Source organism: Pseudochaenichthys georgianus, chromosome 12, assembly GCF_902827115.2.
Source record: "Pseudochaenichthys georgianus chromosome 12, fPseGeo1.2, whole genome shotgun sequence".
Classification (NCBI taxonomy): Eukaryota; Metazoa; Chordata; class Actinopteri; order Perciformes; family Channichthyidae; genus Pseudochaenichthys; species Pseudochaenichthys georgianus.
Window position 1 is genome coordinate 21,745,137 of NC_047514.1, and position 18,628 is coordinate 21,763,764.

The 18,628-nt window shown below is 40.0% G+C and overlaps 1 protein-coding gene across 1 annotated transcript; it reads right to left on the reverse strand.

The window, feature by feature from the left end:
• Nucleotides 1-4,250: 4,250 nt before the first annotated feature.
• tbca (tubulin cofactor a) lies at nt 4,251-18,292 on the reverse strand. The gene is made up of 4 exons (XM_034096561.2): nt 18,155-18,292; nt 10,505-10,610; nt 7,151-7,237; nt 4,251-5,050 (listed from the first exon to the last, which is right to left on the reverse strand). The coding sequence occupies exons 1-4, from the start codon at nt 18,205-18,207 to the stop codon at nt 4,970-4,972; spliced, it is 327 nt and encodes a 108-aa protein (XP_033952452.1). The 5' UTR covers nt 18,208-18,292; the 3' UTR covers nt 4,251-4,969.
• Between the last annotated feature and the right edge of the window lie 336 nt (nt 18,293-18,628).

Consider the following 18,628-nt stretch of genomic DNA (forward strand, 5'->3'; position numbering starts at 1 on the left):
AAATGATGTGTGAGCGAATTAATTCGGCGGAAAGTGGAGGGAGTTCAACATGAGCTGTGAATGAGCCTTTGATAAAAGGGACACAGTTGATACAGCAGAAAGGTTGTGAAGAAGCTGACACCTGAATAGATAGATGTGCAAACACATAATCATGTGTGGAGGAGGCCTTTATTCCTAATCTCTCATAATCTGTCTAAATTAGGGGTTATTTACTCTCCATGAGACATTAACAGTTCTTTAAAAAAGGATCTCCTGAATAAACCACCATTTGACTCAATTAGCTCAGCAGCTCTTTTGTCACACACACCAGTCTGCCAGATATTTAGGGACAAAAAAAAATCAGACATGCTTGAGACAGATGTCGGGACGTTTTGTGAGGGAGCAGGTTTATTTATTGTGTGCTGAAAAAGTGGCACAAAGGAGGCGTCCGAGCGTGAACCCGAGGGCTTCTTTTCTTCATCCATCCAGGCTTCACTCGCCTCTGCGCATCTTTTATTTCTCTCCAATCTGGTGGCGACATGGGGCGACATGGAGAGCAGACCTGTGCGGGAGTCTGTTCCGGACGCATCGGGATGTGGAGCAGGTTACCTCTCTGCGCTTCTGTCTGCGTAATTTATCCAAGGAGGAAGAGAATGAAATGCGCAAATGTGTAGCAGGTTTCGTCTCGCTGCGCTTCTGGCTGAGTCTTCTTCCGTGGATGAAGAGAATCAAAATGCGCAATTGGAGATATCTATCGTCTTCTCCTTTATCAAGACGTATTATTTGAAAAGCTGGACTTTAAGGTAGAATTTAATCGGTTTAAATCTGGGTTTACGTTTAAAAAAGGGTTTTATATTTTTCAGGACTCAACCAATATATATCACGCATTTGTCTATTTAACGCAATATCATCGCTATTTGTTTTATAATTCTGTACAAAATGAATGGTGTTTTTTTCAAGGTATTTTCCTCTTTTCCAGCTCTCATTGGCGCGCTGACAGCCTATAAGAAGGATTTAAAAAAAAATGCACACATTGAGGGATGATGGATTGCGTGCTTCATTTTACGACTTTTCAATAGCTCAGTGCTTTTATAGCTGTATACACAAGTGAATGACTCCTGTCGGTGCAGCAGGTCATATTTAACCTTAAACAACGAGAGAGAGAGAGAGAGAGAGAGAGAGAGAGAGAGAGAGAGAGAGAGAGAGAGAGAGAGAGGGGGGGGGGGGGGTCGGGATGTCAGGAAGATATGAGATACAAAGGGGCAAAATAAAAATAATAACATAAATGTTATCATGATCATTTTTTGTAAATTTCGTTTAATATTCAAAAGCCTTAAATATCTTTTTTTAAGGGTGAATAACTGATTTTCTAAAAACAAATACGCTTGTTGCCTGTAACTATTTAGTTTGATAAGAGTGAATATTGCAATATGTCATGCTTTGTTTAGCAACGTGTATAATAAAACAACAATTTATTCAATGCATTTTAGACCTTTTTTTTAGTATAAAAAAAGATATTTGTTTTTAATGTGACACAATTTTCTGTTTCATAAAGTACTCTCACCTAATGTCATTCTGCAATGTATTTAGTTCAGCTAATTCAAAGGCATCGTTTTACTTAATAGTGTGTGTGTGTGTGTGTGTGTGTGTGTGTGTGTGTGTGTGTGTGTGTGTGTGTGTGTGTGTGTGTGTGTGTGTGTGTGTGTGTGTGTGTGTGTGTGTGTGTGTGTGTGTGTGTGTGTGTGTGTGTGTGTGTGTGTGTGTGTGTGTGTGTGTGTGTGTGTGTGTGTGTGTGGTCTTGGTTTTGCCGAGTTGATAAGGCTGTAATTAGGGTAAACAAGGAGCACACACAGTTAGCTACATCTCTCCACTAACATGCTCACATCAATCTTATCCATGGCATAAATAAAAATAGACAAACAAATTCACCCCTGCAGGTTAATGCGGTGCATCTGAGCGGAAAGTAGACATTTTCACGCTTTGTGGAGATGAGGAGTGACTTTTAATGAAAACAGCAAAAAGCAACATAAAGAGTGATCCTTGCTGTGTGTGTTAACCCTCTGAGGTTTACCTTCAGGTCCATGAGAGTTGTGTTTCTGATGGACTCACAGTGGGGTTGGTGGCAGGCGGGGCTCGAACCTGTGACCTCTTGGTTACAGTACAGTCTCTCCAAACCACAAGGCCCGTGTGATTCGTTTCTCCTTTCCTCTCTTTGATCTGCCTTTGCAGTCTGTATTCACTCAATTAGAGATTTCTGAGGAGAAAAACAATCGATCTTCCATCTGCACAAGCCCCAGTTTAACAAATGAGATTCTTGTTTCATGCAGCTGATTTGGTGACAGTCTGGGGATTAGGAGTAATACGGTTCTGTGTTGAAGAGGAGGAGAGCAGCTGCCTCTGATGCCGCAGCTCCGCAGCAGCCGACAAACTTTCAACTGCAAACTTCAGGGAGACTAACATCCTTCCGCTTTCACCTCCAAATATGTAGGTTTCTTGACAATATCCAACGCAGTCAATATATCAATATCAATAAACTTAAACAATAATATATAAAATGCTTAGTGTTATGAGGCTCAACATTTAAAAACATTTACTTAACATAAAGTAAATGTAAAATAATTAGGATAGTTTTAAAAGTCACCTTACTCCAGCTATAGCCTTTATAACGTATCCAGAAACTAGATTGTTATAAGCACCAATATACCGTTTAGTTGTTTAATTTACTGAACGTAAATGCATAAGGCCATTTTACATGATTATTATAAATTATTTTAATATTTTTCTGCAAAGTAGCCCAATATTTAGCTTTTAATTGTTGTAGAGTAGAAGTATAAAGTGACATAAAAACGAAGTAATCCCTAAATAGTCCACCTCAAAACTGTAAAGTCGAGATTGACAGTACTTTGAGGGCTACTTTAGTATTTCATTGCTTTCATACTTTTATTAGACATATAAGAAACAGATACTTTTTTTACTTCACATTAGGCCTGAACACATTCAATCCTTATAATCGAACAATATAGATTAATCTGAAATGGACCATTGTTTATTTGAGTACGCATTAAGTAAGACATTTGATGCAAACGTACTTTCACTTAGCCTGAGTTACATTTTAAATATATATTTAATTTAACATCCCTGCATGGTGGTATTATACTGTAGTTGATTTATAAAAGAGGCAGCTAACCCTTGGGTTATATAAAGGCCAATTATTTAATTGATGCTAATTTTAGAACGCATGTCGGTTTACATGATGATTCACATATAATGCAGTCTTAAAACAAAGCAGACATGTTTGAGAAATAAGTATATATATAATGCTCCAAATGAGTAAAGCAGTTTCATGTAATTAGTATTCTGCATTTGAGTTTTTAAATACTAAGACCACATTTGTTGCTGTTATTGTTCTAGTCCACTACATCTAAGACAATGTAGTGATTTTCATAAATCCTTATCGGTTTTATTTTAAAAAAAGTTTCAGATGTAACAATTTAGATTTTGCCCATCTCCCCAAGAGATATATTGAAATGTTCAAGTGCTTATAGTAAATTGATATAACTCCATAAAAAGAGGCTATTCTATACTGTCTAATCAGGGCTATTATTTTGATAGTTAATGTGCATTTTGCAGACAATATTTTCATACGTTTAGGCTACTTAGCAAAGGGTGCAGGATTTGTAACACCGTATTTATTTATTTCAGTGTGAGATGTGAATATCTCTCCCCCAGCAGCCCGCGGTGCTCCGGTCACACACCCAGATGCAGCGCCCCGCCGCCGCATCTCATGCCTCAATTAGCGCCGCTGCCCTCTGCACGGACTCGATTAGGGCCGTGATTTATCCGAAAGAAATATAATTATACCTCCAAATAAAATAATCAGCATTGAAGAGCGATTTCCTTAACGAGATGGAGCCGGGTAGATGTCACGCGGTAGCAGCGCCTCATTAGGGAGGTAATGAGACTTTGGGGTGATCCCGATAATTATCGAAATCTGTAAAATAAGGATCAAGTCAAATGTAACCTTAATTTGTCTGCCAATTGAGTTCATTTATTAGTATGACTATTTAGGAAGGACTCTCTCAGCCCCAATACAAGGTGTCGTTATTTTAAGGCCATGGATGACAGATGTAACTGCAGACAGGCTGCTTTGTCATTCAGAGCAGGAACCAACATGTGTCTTTTCACTGAAGTGCTTCTCTTTATTGTGTAGGCATCAAGACACAATCAATTCACCGCTCTTAACAGGATAATACACTGTGCCATTTCATCGATCAATTCTCAATCCATCAGTTTATTAATCGATTAGTAGGTTGAAAGAAAATTACATTCCCAACAATTTTCACAATCAATAAACAAAAGGCTGATTTGTTTCTCAGATATGATCATGTCCAGCTGGTCAGTTTGTCATTGTAAGTCCCATGTGTTTTGCAAAGAGGTATTTTTCACTTCTTCCTGACCATTTTCAAACCAAAGGATTAATCAGCAGGATGAAAGATAATAGCTACTTGCAGCTTTGGTTAGTATTCAGGGATCATCATCATCATCATCATCATCATCATCATCATCATCATCATCATCATCATCAGAGGTTAGATCTTAAACAACTCGCACACATATAAAAAGAATGCTAAACATATCTGTAAAGTATTCAGGTTAACTTCATAAAACGTGATCTGCAAATTGACTACTGCTTTTTACAATAGTCCCCATCGTAAACTACTTCAAATCAATCCAGTGAAATAACAAACACATGTGAGTATTTAATGTTTAAAGTCCAGATAGTGAATCACGACGTTAAGGAAAACCCTCTACTCGTGTGGCGTTAGAAACGTGTTCACGTGGGATCAGATGTGGTGGCACGTTAACAGTAGAAATAATTACATCAAGAACAGAGACCCTGAATGGATTCAGCTCTCCAAACAGGGCCTGACGAAAGGAATGAACATTTAAAGCAAGAGAATCTCGCACTGAGCACAGAAACCATCAGAAGTCATCCTTCAAGCTCCACTGAGTCCAACATGTTTCTGGCCTCTTTGTACTCCTGTGCTTCGCTCAAATCCTCCTCTGCTTCCTGGAAAGACAAACACACACGCTTTGGTTTTAATGTCCTTTTAGAACAATACAGCCATCTCCTAAACCCAAAAGGGAGGAATTACAGCTACTCTCAAACTTTTGTCTGCCTTCATGAAACACATTTGAAATAAAGTGTCATGAAACTTGCAAGGCGTCACATTTCCTTCTTTTCATCACACCAGGCTCTGCATGTAGCAACTAAGGGTTCGACAGAGGGAGGTGTCCTTTAATGGAGTGTGTGTGAGTTCCTGTGTTGGTCAGCCAATGACAGTGCTGCTAATGAACTGTGATGAGCGTGTGCATGTGTGCATGTCTGTCTTAAAGGTAGGTGAAGAGGACATGTTGCTAATTCTGGGCTAGCTCCCTCTCACGTGAGGAGCTCAGTCAGCAGCTGCCTGTTGCTCTGCATTAATTGAGATGACCCCGACACATGCATGCTTATGTTTGCTTCTCACCAAATCAACCCTGCAGGGAGTAGACGCAGTGTGGTGGAAAGGGTAAACCAAAATAGCATTTAATTGGTGTGACATGGAATAATTGAGTATATTCTAAAGATGACTTTAAATAAAGCATTTTTACAGAAGTAGTTTCTATTTGATTTGATTGAACTTTCAAATATCAATCAATGTTTATTTATATAAATATCTCCTTTTGTTGTAAGATATATTCCGAGAAGAAATTGCGGAAATGTAATTTCAAGACGATTAATGGCACCGATTAAAAGGATGATATAATAGCAATAAATCAAATGAACTGTGGCTTTATTAACTCAAACGTAGCATGTATGTGCAAAGACCATATGCTTAAGTCATTGTCAGTAATAGCATGCTGTTAATTCTGGCATCTTGTTGCTACGATTTCTATGCAACACAATATCTAGGTTTACAGCAGTGTGTAAATTATACAAATATCATTGTGATTGGGGTAATTACTTATTTGAACAAATTGCTTTGAAAAGTGTTGAAGCATTGGAATTCAAACATCTTGCAGTAATTAGTGTTTATAGTTTTGCCACCAATTGAACTGCTTTGAACCAGTTGGGGGCATTGAACAACTTGTTCTATGGTTTCATATGTAGTACTGCAGGTATTTGTAAGCCAGCTGTGAAGATAAGAACAATATTCAGTGTTTCCCCTTGGTGTACTGCTTTGGGGGGGTGCTGCCTGAGCGGGGGAGCAGAGAGAGGAACCGTGGATTATTGTTATTGATCAATGCATCCGTGTTTCTTAGGGTCAAAAACACTAAACTCACAACTTACAATGAAAGTGTTTAGTTTATTTAATAAAAGAGCACATGTTCAATGTGAAAAGTGACAGTAGATATATATTAGTTGCAATTTGGTGCTATATATTATATATATATAATATATAATATATATAATATATATGTATATGTAAAAAAAATATCTAAAAAACAAAAACCTTGAATTTCAGGGGGGGGCGCGGGGCTCCGTGGGGGGGGGGGCGCGGGGCTCCGTGGGCGGGCGCAGCGCCCCTCCAAGATAATGGTAGGGGAAACACTGATATTGTCACTGACTTATTTTGAGCTACTTTAACTCAGTTTGACTTTCACACAGGGAGCACAGGCTATGGAAAATGACATTACGTATACAACACTAAACAGCAGAAACGTTAACATTACTCTTTCTTTGCATTGGTGTCTCTAATAATGAAATTGATTGCCATGTTAGCTATCACAAATGTTCAATCTAATAGCGTCTGTCAGCTTGTTCTTAGTTATTATGCCACCTACCGACCAACATATTAGTTTATTTGTGTTTACTTTCCTGCTGTTCATTATTTTGTCACGTTTAATAACTAATTTCTCCTACTTTAGATCAGCTATGTGAAGTTACTCTCAGATATAGAATCGGAACAAAACATTATTATAAGGTACACTGCTTGAGGGAGAATTTCATTCAGTGTGAAACACAAGCTGAGGCATAATAATAAATAGTACCTCACAAATACAATTTCACCATGTAGTTTCAACAAGGTTACAAATTAGTTCCAGTAACAGCAACAGAATAAATAGATTGAGAGTTTCATCAATATTGTTTTGTCCTGTTGTGAAATGGAAAACGTTTTTTCACACTTACTATTAACTGCTGCAGATCTGCGTGTGCTATGGTCAGGCGCCGGCGGCAGTCTGGGACCATCATCCTGGCCTCCTGCAACACCTCCACCTGAAACGCAGAGACACTCATCAACATCTTTATTCATGGGTACCCCCTCCACTGCTCCGGTTATCATTCCTCACATCATGGAACAAGTATTTTCCAAGTGAAGGACATTTATTCAAACAGCCAGAAACAGGCATATTCACTCCCTTGTTCCCGACAGTCCCCTGCAGGGCCCACTCTGCCGCGGTGAACATCTCCAAACAAGGCGGCGGTATGAAATATGTTATTGAGTTATCGATCGGGCAGGGAGTTGGGCAGCGGGGGAGAGCACCTCCATCTGACTGCACACCTGGATAAATGAACAAACCCTGGGCCTAGGAGTTGTGATCAGGCGTAAAGAGGTATTACTACGCCTGGAGGGAAACTGTTACAGGCTGGGGAACTTTCACAGCCGCGGATAATGTGGAATTCCCCCGGCTGGCACCCTAAAGAGCAGAGAAGAGTTGGCTAACGCTGTCAGACACACTCACTCATGACAGATGCTTCCTCACCGAGCCCTCTGTCGAGCTGCAGAGTCAAAACACGGAGGCAGCTACACACATGTACATTACACGGCTTTGCACACTAACAGGCAGGCAGATGAACTCATACACAGACTACGCCGAGAGACGGCAGACAACTAGTCGAGCTGTTTGCCGTCTCCATGTGACAAGGTGAGCCAGACAAAGCAGAGGAATGCAGAAACAGAGAAAAGTCACGGTGCCCTCGCGCTGCAGTGGAATGATCCCATCAGCGCTGGATGAAGATGACACTTACAGCGTATTGATTCCATTAAAATCAAAACCTCTAATCCATCCTGCCTCAGACCTCTCATCTCCAACCATAATCCATCTGGCCTCCCACTCTCCCTGTTTAACACCGGCCAAGCCGGCTGCTCAGCCCCAGCCGCTGCTCTGAATGAACAAACAAAACAAAAACGCACACAGAATTTTAACGTTCCCCGTAAACATGATCAGGAGCGCTGCCTGCTCTGCAGTTCCTCCTGCCTGGAACATGAAGTGACGAGGACACTCTGTGGAGCTTTGATTGTGAACCGTGACTGTCCGCATATTTTGGTATTGCATCGATTCAGTGTTTTGGGGTTATTTATTGACAAGTAGGGCTGCAAGATATAACATTTCTGCCTAGTGATTGCGATGTGTCGCAAAAGTCACATTGCGGAGGGTGCAATCTGCCAGGTCAGGATATCCTCAAACAAGTCATTCAGGCAACTTTTTGGCTGAAAACTCACCCATGAAAATGTTCATGGCTACTTTACAAAAGAAGCCACTGAAGTTGTCGGCCAAAACCTGAAAATGAGCGAGCAAATAAAAAAACAGGATGATGTTGACCAAAAACAAAACCTCTTTGCGAGATCCCGCAAAACCCCGTTGCAGTTTGTAGACGGTCCCTGAGCACTCCTCTCTCCTCCAGCTGCAGATTGTGACTTGAAGTTTAGCTCGGATGACGGCGCGTATCGAACTGTTCTGATAGAAACGACTCTGTAGCTCGTTGTCTACCTTGCTATGATTGTAAAGTCATGTTGTTTGTTGTTGTTGTATTTTTACAACGTTATGTTCATGAGTTATTGATCCACGAAATTCGAATCCGTCAATAACTCAGCTCAGAGGGACGTGCATGACCCGTGCCTATTGCCAAGCACTGATGTTATATCTTTATATTTAAAGCCAAGCTCAAAGTAAAATCGATGAACCGCTCCATTGTTGTGGTTTCTGTGTTGCCGAATCTTGCAAAACTTTTTTTTTTTTAAATACTTTTTTCTTCTTCTCCATGTCCCCTAGGGCGCTCCGTACTTTTTGGAGATATGCCTAAAGTGTTGTGTAAAAGTAAAACAAAAGATCTTGGCTTCAGAGACACCCCTCTACGATGAGCATTTTCATAAACATGTGAAGCACACTGCCTATCCAAAAGAAAAGTCGGACCGCCTTTAGCTTTGAGTACAGCACGCAGTCGCATCATTTCGATAAGCTGCAGCAAAGTCACAAAATGTATTTCTGTCCAGAGTTGCATTAATTTCTGCCAAGATCTTGTATTTCTGATGAGTCGCAACGCGGGGCAAAGTCTTCTCCAGGACATCCCAAAGATTGTCAATGGGTCTGAGGTCTGGACTCTGTGGGGGCCAATCCATGTGTGGAAGGATATCTCCTGCTCCCTGAACCCCTCATTCACAATGTGAGCGCCTTGAATGCTGGCATTGTCATCTTGGAATATGTCCGTGCCGTCAGGGAAGAAACACTCCATTGATGGAAAGACCTGTTCATTCAGTACATTCAGGTAGTCAGCTGACCTCATTCTTTGGGAACATAACATTGCTGAACTTAGACCTGACCAACTGCAGCAGCCCCAGATCATAGCCTGCCCCCACAGGCTGTACGGTAGGCATGATGGGTGCATCACTTCATCCGCCTCTCTTCTTACCCTGGTGCGCCCATCCCTCTGGAACAGGGTCAATCTGGATTGTAATAATGCGTTGGACAGTTCTTAACCCAATTTGAGTAGTTTCAGCAATCTCCTTTGTTGTTTTCTTTGCTTGATGCAGGCGAATCATTTGACCCTTCTGAAAGTGATTAACATCCTCTCCAAGACCCCAGGATATGTCTTCCGACATGGTCGTTTAAGAAATGAGAAGCTAAGCACCACACCAGCTAGGGTTAAATAACCTGTTGCCAGCTGAAACATATTCATCAGTTGGTAACTTTGTTTTTGGACGGGCAGTTTATCTCCGCCAATATAATCCTTAAATGTCCATCAAACAGTTGTTGATATGTTTCTGTCTGTCTAAGTGATCAACAGGTTAACCAACAGAGTCATAGCAATCCCTGATGCCATGATGCCAGCATGGCTTTAAATACTTTATAGAAAGAAGAGTGAAGTGTAAAAAGTCTTAGAAAGAGATACAGTGTGTGTTTAGGATGATAGCGACTTGTGCTGCATACACATGTTCAAACCCTATCCAATGCACAGGGAAATGAATGAGAGAAGGGTAGGGACACTGAATTACCAGCATGTGTCAGTAATTATCAAACTCCTCTAAAGTAACATGATATAATTACATATGCATCAGGCAAATTACAAAATCACTAATGATTCTCCTCTCAAAACCTAATTCTTCATTATCACAGTGGACTGACCTCATTACATGAATGAGGGGCAACTCAGATCACAAATCTCTCTAACTATGGGAGAGCAAAACCTCTCCACTTACTCACTATAGAGATAGACTGCTGATGGTAAATGTTTTAAATTAAGTCACATATGGTCCAAACATACCTGTTTCCTGAGGACATATTCACATCCTCCCTCTGTTTTCATGCGCTCCACCTTCTCCTCCTGCTGCTTCATCTCCTTTTCGTAGGAAATCTCCTCCTTCACCAGCCTGCAGACACCGAGGAGAAGACAGCTCACAGTTAGAGTCAGTGACAGAGTGTTGTTTCATCAGAGAGGAAACATAAATGCACTCCCAGACAGATAATATAGGCCGAAGCATGAAGAAGGCGTGTTGGGATGGTCATCTGTCTCAGACGGGGCCATCTATCCTCATTCTGTCCCACGGCTCTCTGACTGAGGGGACAGTGAGATCATCTCCCGCAGGACGGGAAGACACACACCGCAATAACACCATCCCTCCTGCTCTCTGATACACATGGTATTGTGGCGGAGAGCAGCCTTACAGTAGGCTTTGAAATGAAACCTTACATTTTCAAATAAAGAAACTTGGAATAGGTTGCACAGAAAAATCCACAGGAAAAGAATCGCTGACTATTTTGATGATTGGTAGTTATACAGGTTTTTCATGAAAATATGTTTGTAGCCTCAAATGTGGACATTTCCAACGTTTTAAACCACATTAAATGGGTTATTAGGGCTGAACGATTAATCGATTTTAAATCGAAATTTGAAATGATGCGATTATCAAATCGCAAAGCCTGCGATTATCAAATCGCAAAGCCTGCGATTTTTATTTTATTTTATTTTTTACAATTTTTTTTTCTTGTGTGTCAGTCATCCACACCAATCAGAAGTGCTGTGCTCCACATGTACCAGCCATTGTTAATCAATCAGAAGTGGCCCATGATAGAAGGTGATAGACAGATTGATCCAATCACCTGCCAAGTGTTTTAGAAATACTTTTCCAAATGGCTTCCAATGGAGCTTTAGATGGTCTGGTGAAACAAAGCATCCGAGTCAGGTTACTGATGCTCCATCACATGTTTCTATTGCAGGGTGAATCTTAAACTGAAGCTTGACTTTAAAGCAACCCAACGGAAGTTTCATGTAAGTTTAGTTCTTTCACTCGTAGCTCGGGCTGCGGGGCTGCTAGAGATGGGAGTACGTTGATACGACCTTCCTAGCCGGAGTTATGGCTGCATTTTACAATAAACTTCCATTGGGTCGCTAAAAAATAAATATCGCAATTAGAATCGCAATCTTTCATAAAAATCGCAATTAGATTTTCCCCCAAAATCGTGCAGCCCTTTGGCGACTGTCTTAACGGTATCTTCTTATTTCAGTGTGAAGTAGACTTGCAGTAATCCTACTCTAAAGCTGATCATGGAGAAAATCTTGAAACTAATTAAAATGTTAATTTGTTAGGGAGCAACTAATCAATTATTCAGCCTGATGACAAGTTATGTAAGGGATAATGTGCTGCGACGCGGTCATTATGGGGAAAAGAACACCGACAGGCTGATCAGGAGCCCGACGCGAAGCGGAGGGATCTAGATCGGCATGAAGGTGTTCTTTTCCCCATAATGACCAAGTCGCTGCACATTATCCCGCTTATTACATGGCCACATTCTCAACAAAGTAACGTTATGACTCCCAATATTAATTGAAATGCTTTTATGGATTTAGAAAATGATTTTATTGATTTAAAAAATAGTTGTATGTATTGATTTAAATTGACATGCATCCGCGAAGAAAAATAGTCCGTTGTTACTGTTTGAACTAACGTAGCAACGGCAGGCTTCGATAGCGTTTTTGAGGAGCTTTTTGATTACAGATTTGAAAACATCGCTCCTTGCTTTAAAAGTAGCACAATTCATGATGTCAAACCTTGGAAAGTATCTAGATATCCCTGCCCTAATGACAAAGTAACTGGCAAGTGAATATGTGTCGCCGTTTGATGTCTATGTCTGGACCGCTGCGTAAAAAGGAGGGTTTCTGCCCGTTACTTCTCCGCAGTTTTTCTTGTCCCAGTTCCGTTTGCTTTTCGGCCCAACTGTATACAGTTCAATCGACCGGACTTCTTTCTGAAGATGTGAGCGTCCTTAACAACGGTCAATAAGTCCTTGACAGCGGTCTGTCTGTTCGGTATTAACAACGTGTCACGTGTTCTGAATTGACCAATCAGAATCGAGTATTCAACTAAGCCATGTAATAAATCCAAATATCATTAGATCATATGAATGGTTGTTTAGTTATAGTCTTAACTAACTGTCTCTGCTTATTCCAGCCTGAATCTGACTTGCAGATCCTTTACAGTTGACCATTGAGAAAATGTTGAATTATATGGTACATTTTCTGGGGATCAACCAATCACTTGTTCAGTCTAATCTGATCTATAATCTAATGAATATTTTATATCTGCATGTCACTGATTCCTATAACAAAAATGAGCATGATGAAGTACAAGAGGACAATTCAGAATTATTATTACACGGACAACTCTGTGCTTTGCTAATTTCACATTCATTCAGAGCGTCAGAGAAATGTAAAATGACCCTTGTATGCTGTTCAATTCCATTAATAATCTAATTCCATTTTCTCTCTTCCACAATATTCAAAGTGAGACTCTGCAGTGACACGGTAGACATTAAAACAATTTCAATACTGATAACATTGACTTTTCTTTATAATCACTACTTTAAAAGCACTTTGAATTGCCTTGTGTTGAAAGGTGCTGTATAAATAAACTCGTCTTGCCTTGCCTTAAACCAAACTGAATTGTGATTGCATTTGTTTTTAAATCTATAAATTATCAGGTATTTTCAAGTCTTAAGAAATATCAACTTGTATATATTGTATCCCAACATTGTTTCCCGTACTGAATAAACATGCAGCAGCCACATAAATAAAAATACTTTTGGTGTTCTTGGAAACTTTATGATGTCTTCTATCTCACACTCACTTGTCCTTTTCTGACTTCTTGTATCTACTTCTATTGCCTCCACAACACAGACACCCACACACTACTAGTCCTTTTTAGAGATGAATTGATCATCAATTTAGTCCCTAATGTGGAGCAAGTCAGGTGGTAAATGGGCCTCTTTTCCTTAATTGTTAGTGAAAATGGGCTTGAGTACATTGATACATTTTGATTATTTATCAATTACGGGCCAAATGGAACTAAATCTATTAAACAGATTCCGGCACTGATTGGCATAATGGAGTTTGAAAATTTCGCTATTGATAATGATTCCCAGCTAATAGTCTTTTTCCGGCTGCGTATGCTTGTCGGGAATGACAACACAAATTTAATTTTTCAGAAAATCAGCTGCGTGTGCGTAAGTGAGTGATCCTTCATTAATCAGTTACATTACAGGAGACCCTTCCCTCCGTGTTGCACCGCTCCTTGCTTAGCCAAGGAAGCCAACAGCACTCTGTCATATTTTACATCAATTACCACTCATTCTAATACGGTTCCATCAAGAAGCTTTTAAACAGGCACCATATGCAATCGCAGCCTCCTGCCTTCCCCTCTCATGCTAGATGCAGAGTGAGTGATGTCTCCTGTTTAGACTCAAAGAAGGAGGCAAAGCGAGGGGAAAGATGGAAGAAGGAAGGCTGGAATCATTTGAATAAAACTGAAGGACAGTCTAATAACAAAATGTCCATTCCTCCCCTTCCAGTCCTGATGTTAATTTCTTATTTCTCCCAGACTTGGAGCGCTGTGTGAATGAGGGTCGTGGCTGGTTTTAAATAGACCTGCCACCTCAGGCTTAATGGAAAAGGCAGCTCTGTGGAAAATGGAAAAAAAGGGAATTAGAGCCAGCCGACACACACTCGGCCGCCTCCTCTAGCACTGTATTTTTGAGCCACGATGTAGTCTGTGCTGGGACCGGAATGACAAAGGCAAATTACTGTTGTCATTTTATTAAGGGTATCCGCCTCGCTAGGGCAGAAAAGGCACTGACTGGAATGTGCAGCAGCCACTGGAAATAGGCCTGGCTAAAAGAGCAGGCAGGTTTCCTCTAAACTCCAATATATATAAAAAGAGAGGAGAGAGGGTACAAGGGGAGAGGAAAAGGGAAGGAGAGACAGAGGAGAAAGACACAGAAAGCAATGAGTCTGTGCGTTTTAACCAAACTGCTTGATTAAGGGAACATGTCAAGATTTTGGAGAGGGTGTAAGATGTCATATTTAGAGAATCAAACAGTATTTTCAATGAAGAACACTTTCCCACTGTGGGAAATCCAGCCAGCATCATCAGCGCCTCAGTGAGCCTGTTAGTCTTCTGACCCTCATCAAAACACAATCAATAGCACATTACACTATCACCACTGACAGGAGGGAATTAGAGATGTGATGGACGAGAGACACTCTCAGTCCATCACACAGACTACCATACCGACGCATTATCCCACCACACCTCATTATATCTATTCCATAGTCCAGCATGGTAAATCTGGACACATTGCACACACTTAGCTCAGAATGGATGCCAACTCTATTAATAGGCTTAGGCTGTCTTCAACTGGATGATGAGTTTTAGAAGTCTTACATTGCAAAGCTTATGTGTTGTCCCGGATGTCATGTACAAAACAAAACAAATGCATTATGCTACAGATTTGAAATTACAATTCATTATTCTTTTGTGCCGAAACAGGCCATTATGTCAGAGATACAAAATTAAGACAGCTAATCCTAAGGCTACATCCATCATCAGCTAGAACATGATGCAAACGGGGAAGAAGAGAGTGAATGGAGACAGAGTGAGAGATAAACAGGTTCAAATAGTGAACACAAGGCTTAGGCAGTGCAAGTGTTCTGGTTAGAGATGTCCCGATCCGATCACGTGATCGGGGATCGGAGCCGATCACGTGATTTTCAAAAGATCGGAAGAAAAAAATCGGGGATCGGGACTTTTTTATTTATTTAATGGTACAAAACAAAAATGACCATGTTCACGTCTTAAAGTCATCCTGAGGCCTTAGTTTTTGTTTAAAGTTACACAACATCATGTATGTGTTGCTTTCTTTTGGGCTTGTTTTCAGACCTGGTTGCTTATTCCTCTCAAATCTGGCAACAGAGTGGGCGCAGTGTCTAATAGTAGCAGTAAGCTAACGAGAGGCTACGTTCAGCTGGTGACTCGGGAGTCGGGACAGAGAAAATGTCAGCAGTTTGGAAGTATTATAACATTTAAAGCGAAGGCAGTGTAACAGCCAGATGCAATGTTTGCAAGGCGGAGGTTCCGCGTGGTGGAAAGAACAGAGCTACGTTCAACACGACCAATCTAATACGCCACCTGAGAAACAAACACCAACAACAACACGACGAGTACACAGCGGCCACTCAGGTAACGGCACTGAAACAACCAACACTTTAAAAAGGAAAGAGAAACTGCCCCAGAACCGTGAAAAGGCCAAACAATAACAGCCAAGATAGCTGAATTCATCGCGTTGGATGACCAGCCGTTATCTGTTACCTTTTTTTTCTTTCTCTTAATGCATTGCATAAAGATCGGAAAAAATCGGTATCGGCAGATTGTCAAAATCAAATGATCGGAATCGGATCGGGAGCAAAAAAAGGTGATCGGGACATCCCTAATTCTGGTCGTAGAGTTTGACCCGTGGCAAATCTCTTTTTGATATAGAGAATAATGTAGGTTGGTAAAGCACTAAAATAAGAAATAATATTTGAATTATTCATTTGATAAATGACTTGATTCCTGCAGGTCGATCAGATGTTTCTAAAGCAGCTAAAGCAAATACTCAATGAAATGATTAACATAAATGTTCATTGAACTATTGTGATAAAATAATGGTCATTTATATCAACTAATAGTGCATGAATACACCGATTTCAATATCTCAAAAGTGAATATTTGCAGTCTTTCTAGTCTGCTGCGTTACCACCTCTACTAACAAACTCCTAGAGAAACCCCATCTACAAGTACCTTTGCTATTGCTTTTTTTTTTCATTACACCAGTTTATCAAATAAAGAAATTCAGACTTGTATAACAGTGGCATTGGCAGTATTGTTGAGTAAAATAAATGATCAGCATACTCATCCTTGTTTGCATTTCCTTTTGAATCTACATCAGGATATTGAGAGAAACATGTAAGATCACATTACTTTATTTTGTTAAGATCATTATGCCAAGAGGATCAAACTCTACTGGTATCTTGACATTGAGAACATAGTGTTCACATCTCAGCGACTAAGTCTACAAATCGGGTTAATTATTTTTCACAGTGAACTTTCAAGTTGTAGAAGTTGTCAGGGTCTTTGTAAAGAGTTCTCAATGCCTGTCTTACTCTGAACATGCAGCTAAAAGCTAGGACTGAAGATACATTGAGCATCACAGGGACAGAGTGCTCCAATAGGACAAGAGATTTTTTAAATGGAACATGCTTTTATTGCAAACTCCACATTTCCTGTTTCTGCCTTTTAAAGACCTTGTAACAGGGACATATGGCATGCTTTTATTGAGAAGAAGGCACAGTCACATGTAAAGTGTAACTAACTACATGTCTATCACAACTATCTTTCACTTGGCTACCAGCAGCAGCTTTCTTGAGCGAGTCCATTTATTAAATCAGGGAAGAATTTGGTCTTGTGCTAAATGTGCATACTTTTAACCACTACTTTTCAATGAATTGCTTTCATTAATCAAATCACTTTCCATCTGTCACTACACAAATAATAGTTCAAGCTTGCTGTATGTATAAGCATAGTCTACTGTAGATGCCAGGTAAACATATTCTGAAGAAAACGTAGAAGACTGTACATGGTTTAAGGTGTGTTTGTGATGCCCCTGTGGGTTCATCTGGAGAGGGTGTGGCTGTGCTGCATCCAGCCGCCTTGATTGCAGTAACTCAAGGCATGTGTAATTGATCTTGCAATACATGTTGATACAGTATGTTAACAAAGCTGATAGTTTGATCAAGGGATATGAGTAACAAGTTAACCTAAGCTTGTCTTATATATGTATATAAAAAGACAGAAAGAGTTATATAAATTAGGAACATGAAACAACGAATGTATAACTAGTTACAAACCAGATACTAAATATTGAATGCCTAATGGCTTCAAGCTGGACCCCTTTGAAGCTGTGGTGGAGAGGAGGACACTGAACAGGCTGTTGAAACGATGGTTTAAAAACTGACGAAGAGATTTGAGATTAGTTTTTTGCACCCAGTATAAGACTATGTTAGCCAATGTACGCAGTTGTTTGTGGGAACAATTGTAGCTAGCTTTGTTCCAATATATATCCATTTATGCGAATAAAACATCATAATAAAAACGTGTAGGTCCTTGGTTTTGAGAGACATCTACCATTAGCATAAATGAAGTTTGAGAAACAAAGCTGCAGCGTCACCTCACTGGCGAGCGAAATACAAGACATGTGTTTAGCATGTGAAAGCTAACAGCTAACAACATTGGACCAACGTTAGCTACCACTGCAAGTCACACCCAACACATCATTATGTATAGTAGCCTACACAGTACGCTTGTATTATGCACCAGACGGGTAAGGGGGAGTGTATGTACCGCAATAACACAAAATAACTGTGCACCGACCATAGGCCGCACCGAAGCACCGTAATAAAGTTAGAACCTAACGAACAAATCGTCTTGCAATCGTCTAGGCTAAGCTAGTTAGCTCCTTACATTTAGCTTAACGTGGCTATTCTATGCAGTTGGCTTGAATTAGATAGTTATTCTGATATGTTATATATGCAAGCAAATCTTACCTCTTAACGATGCCAGTTTTAATCTTGATTTGCCTTATTCTTGGGTCTGCCATGGCTGTAGATTGTAGGTATTTCTCAGTTGAAACGTGCTGTGAACGGTGTGCGGGTTGGAAGTCAGGACAGGGATGAGAAGCTGCGCACAGATACATTGATAGAGGCGGATGATTATCGAGTGAATGGATCATAATATAATAACATATACAGGAAAGTAAACACCTAAGGAATTAGCTTTGGTTAAGCTACATTATTGCACTACAGTTAAATAAAAAAACTGATGATAAAAAAAAGTAAACAATAAATATAATAAATGTCCTGACATAAAACAGCTCAATTAGAACTCTATTTAAGATAAGATAAGATAGTACATTTGGGAAATGTTTGTGTTACAGCAGCATACAAAGACATGACATTGTACAATACAAATTAAAGACAAGAAATAAACAAGAAAGTAGAAAATATACATGTTGAATATTA

What these genes read in the sequence shown, in the direction of transcription:
- tbca (XM_034096561.2), bottom strand. Translation starts at nt 18,207, where the DNA reads ATGGCAGACCCAAGAATAAGGCAAATCAAGATTAAAACTGGCATCGTT. An exon ending in AAAACTGGCATCGTTAAGAG is followed by an intron (nt 10,611 to 18,154) that starts GTAAGATTTGCT and finishes CGGTGTCTGCAG; the next exon opens with GCTGGTGAAGGAGGAGATTT. An exon ending in AATATGTCCTCAGGAAACAG is followed by an intron (nt 7,238 to 10,504) that starts GTATGTTTGGAC and finishes TCTGCGTTTCAG; the next exon opens with GTGGAGGTGTTGCAGGAGGC.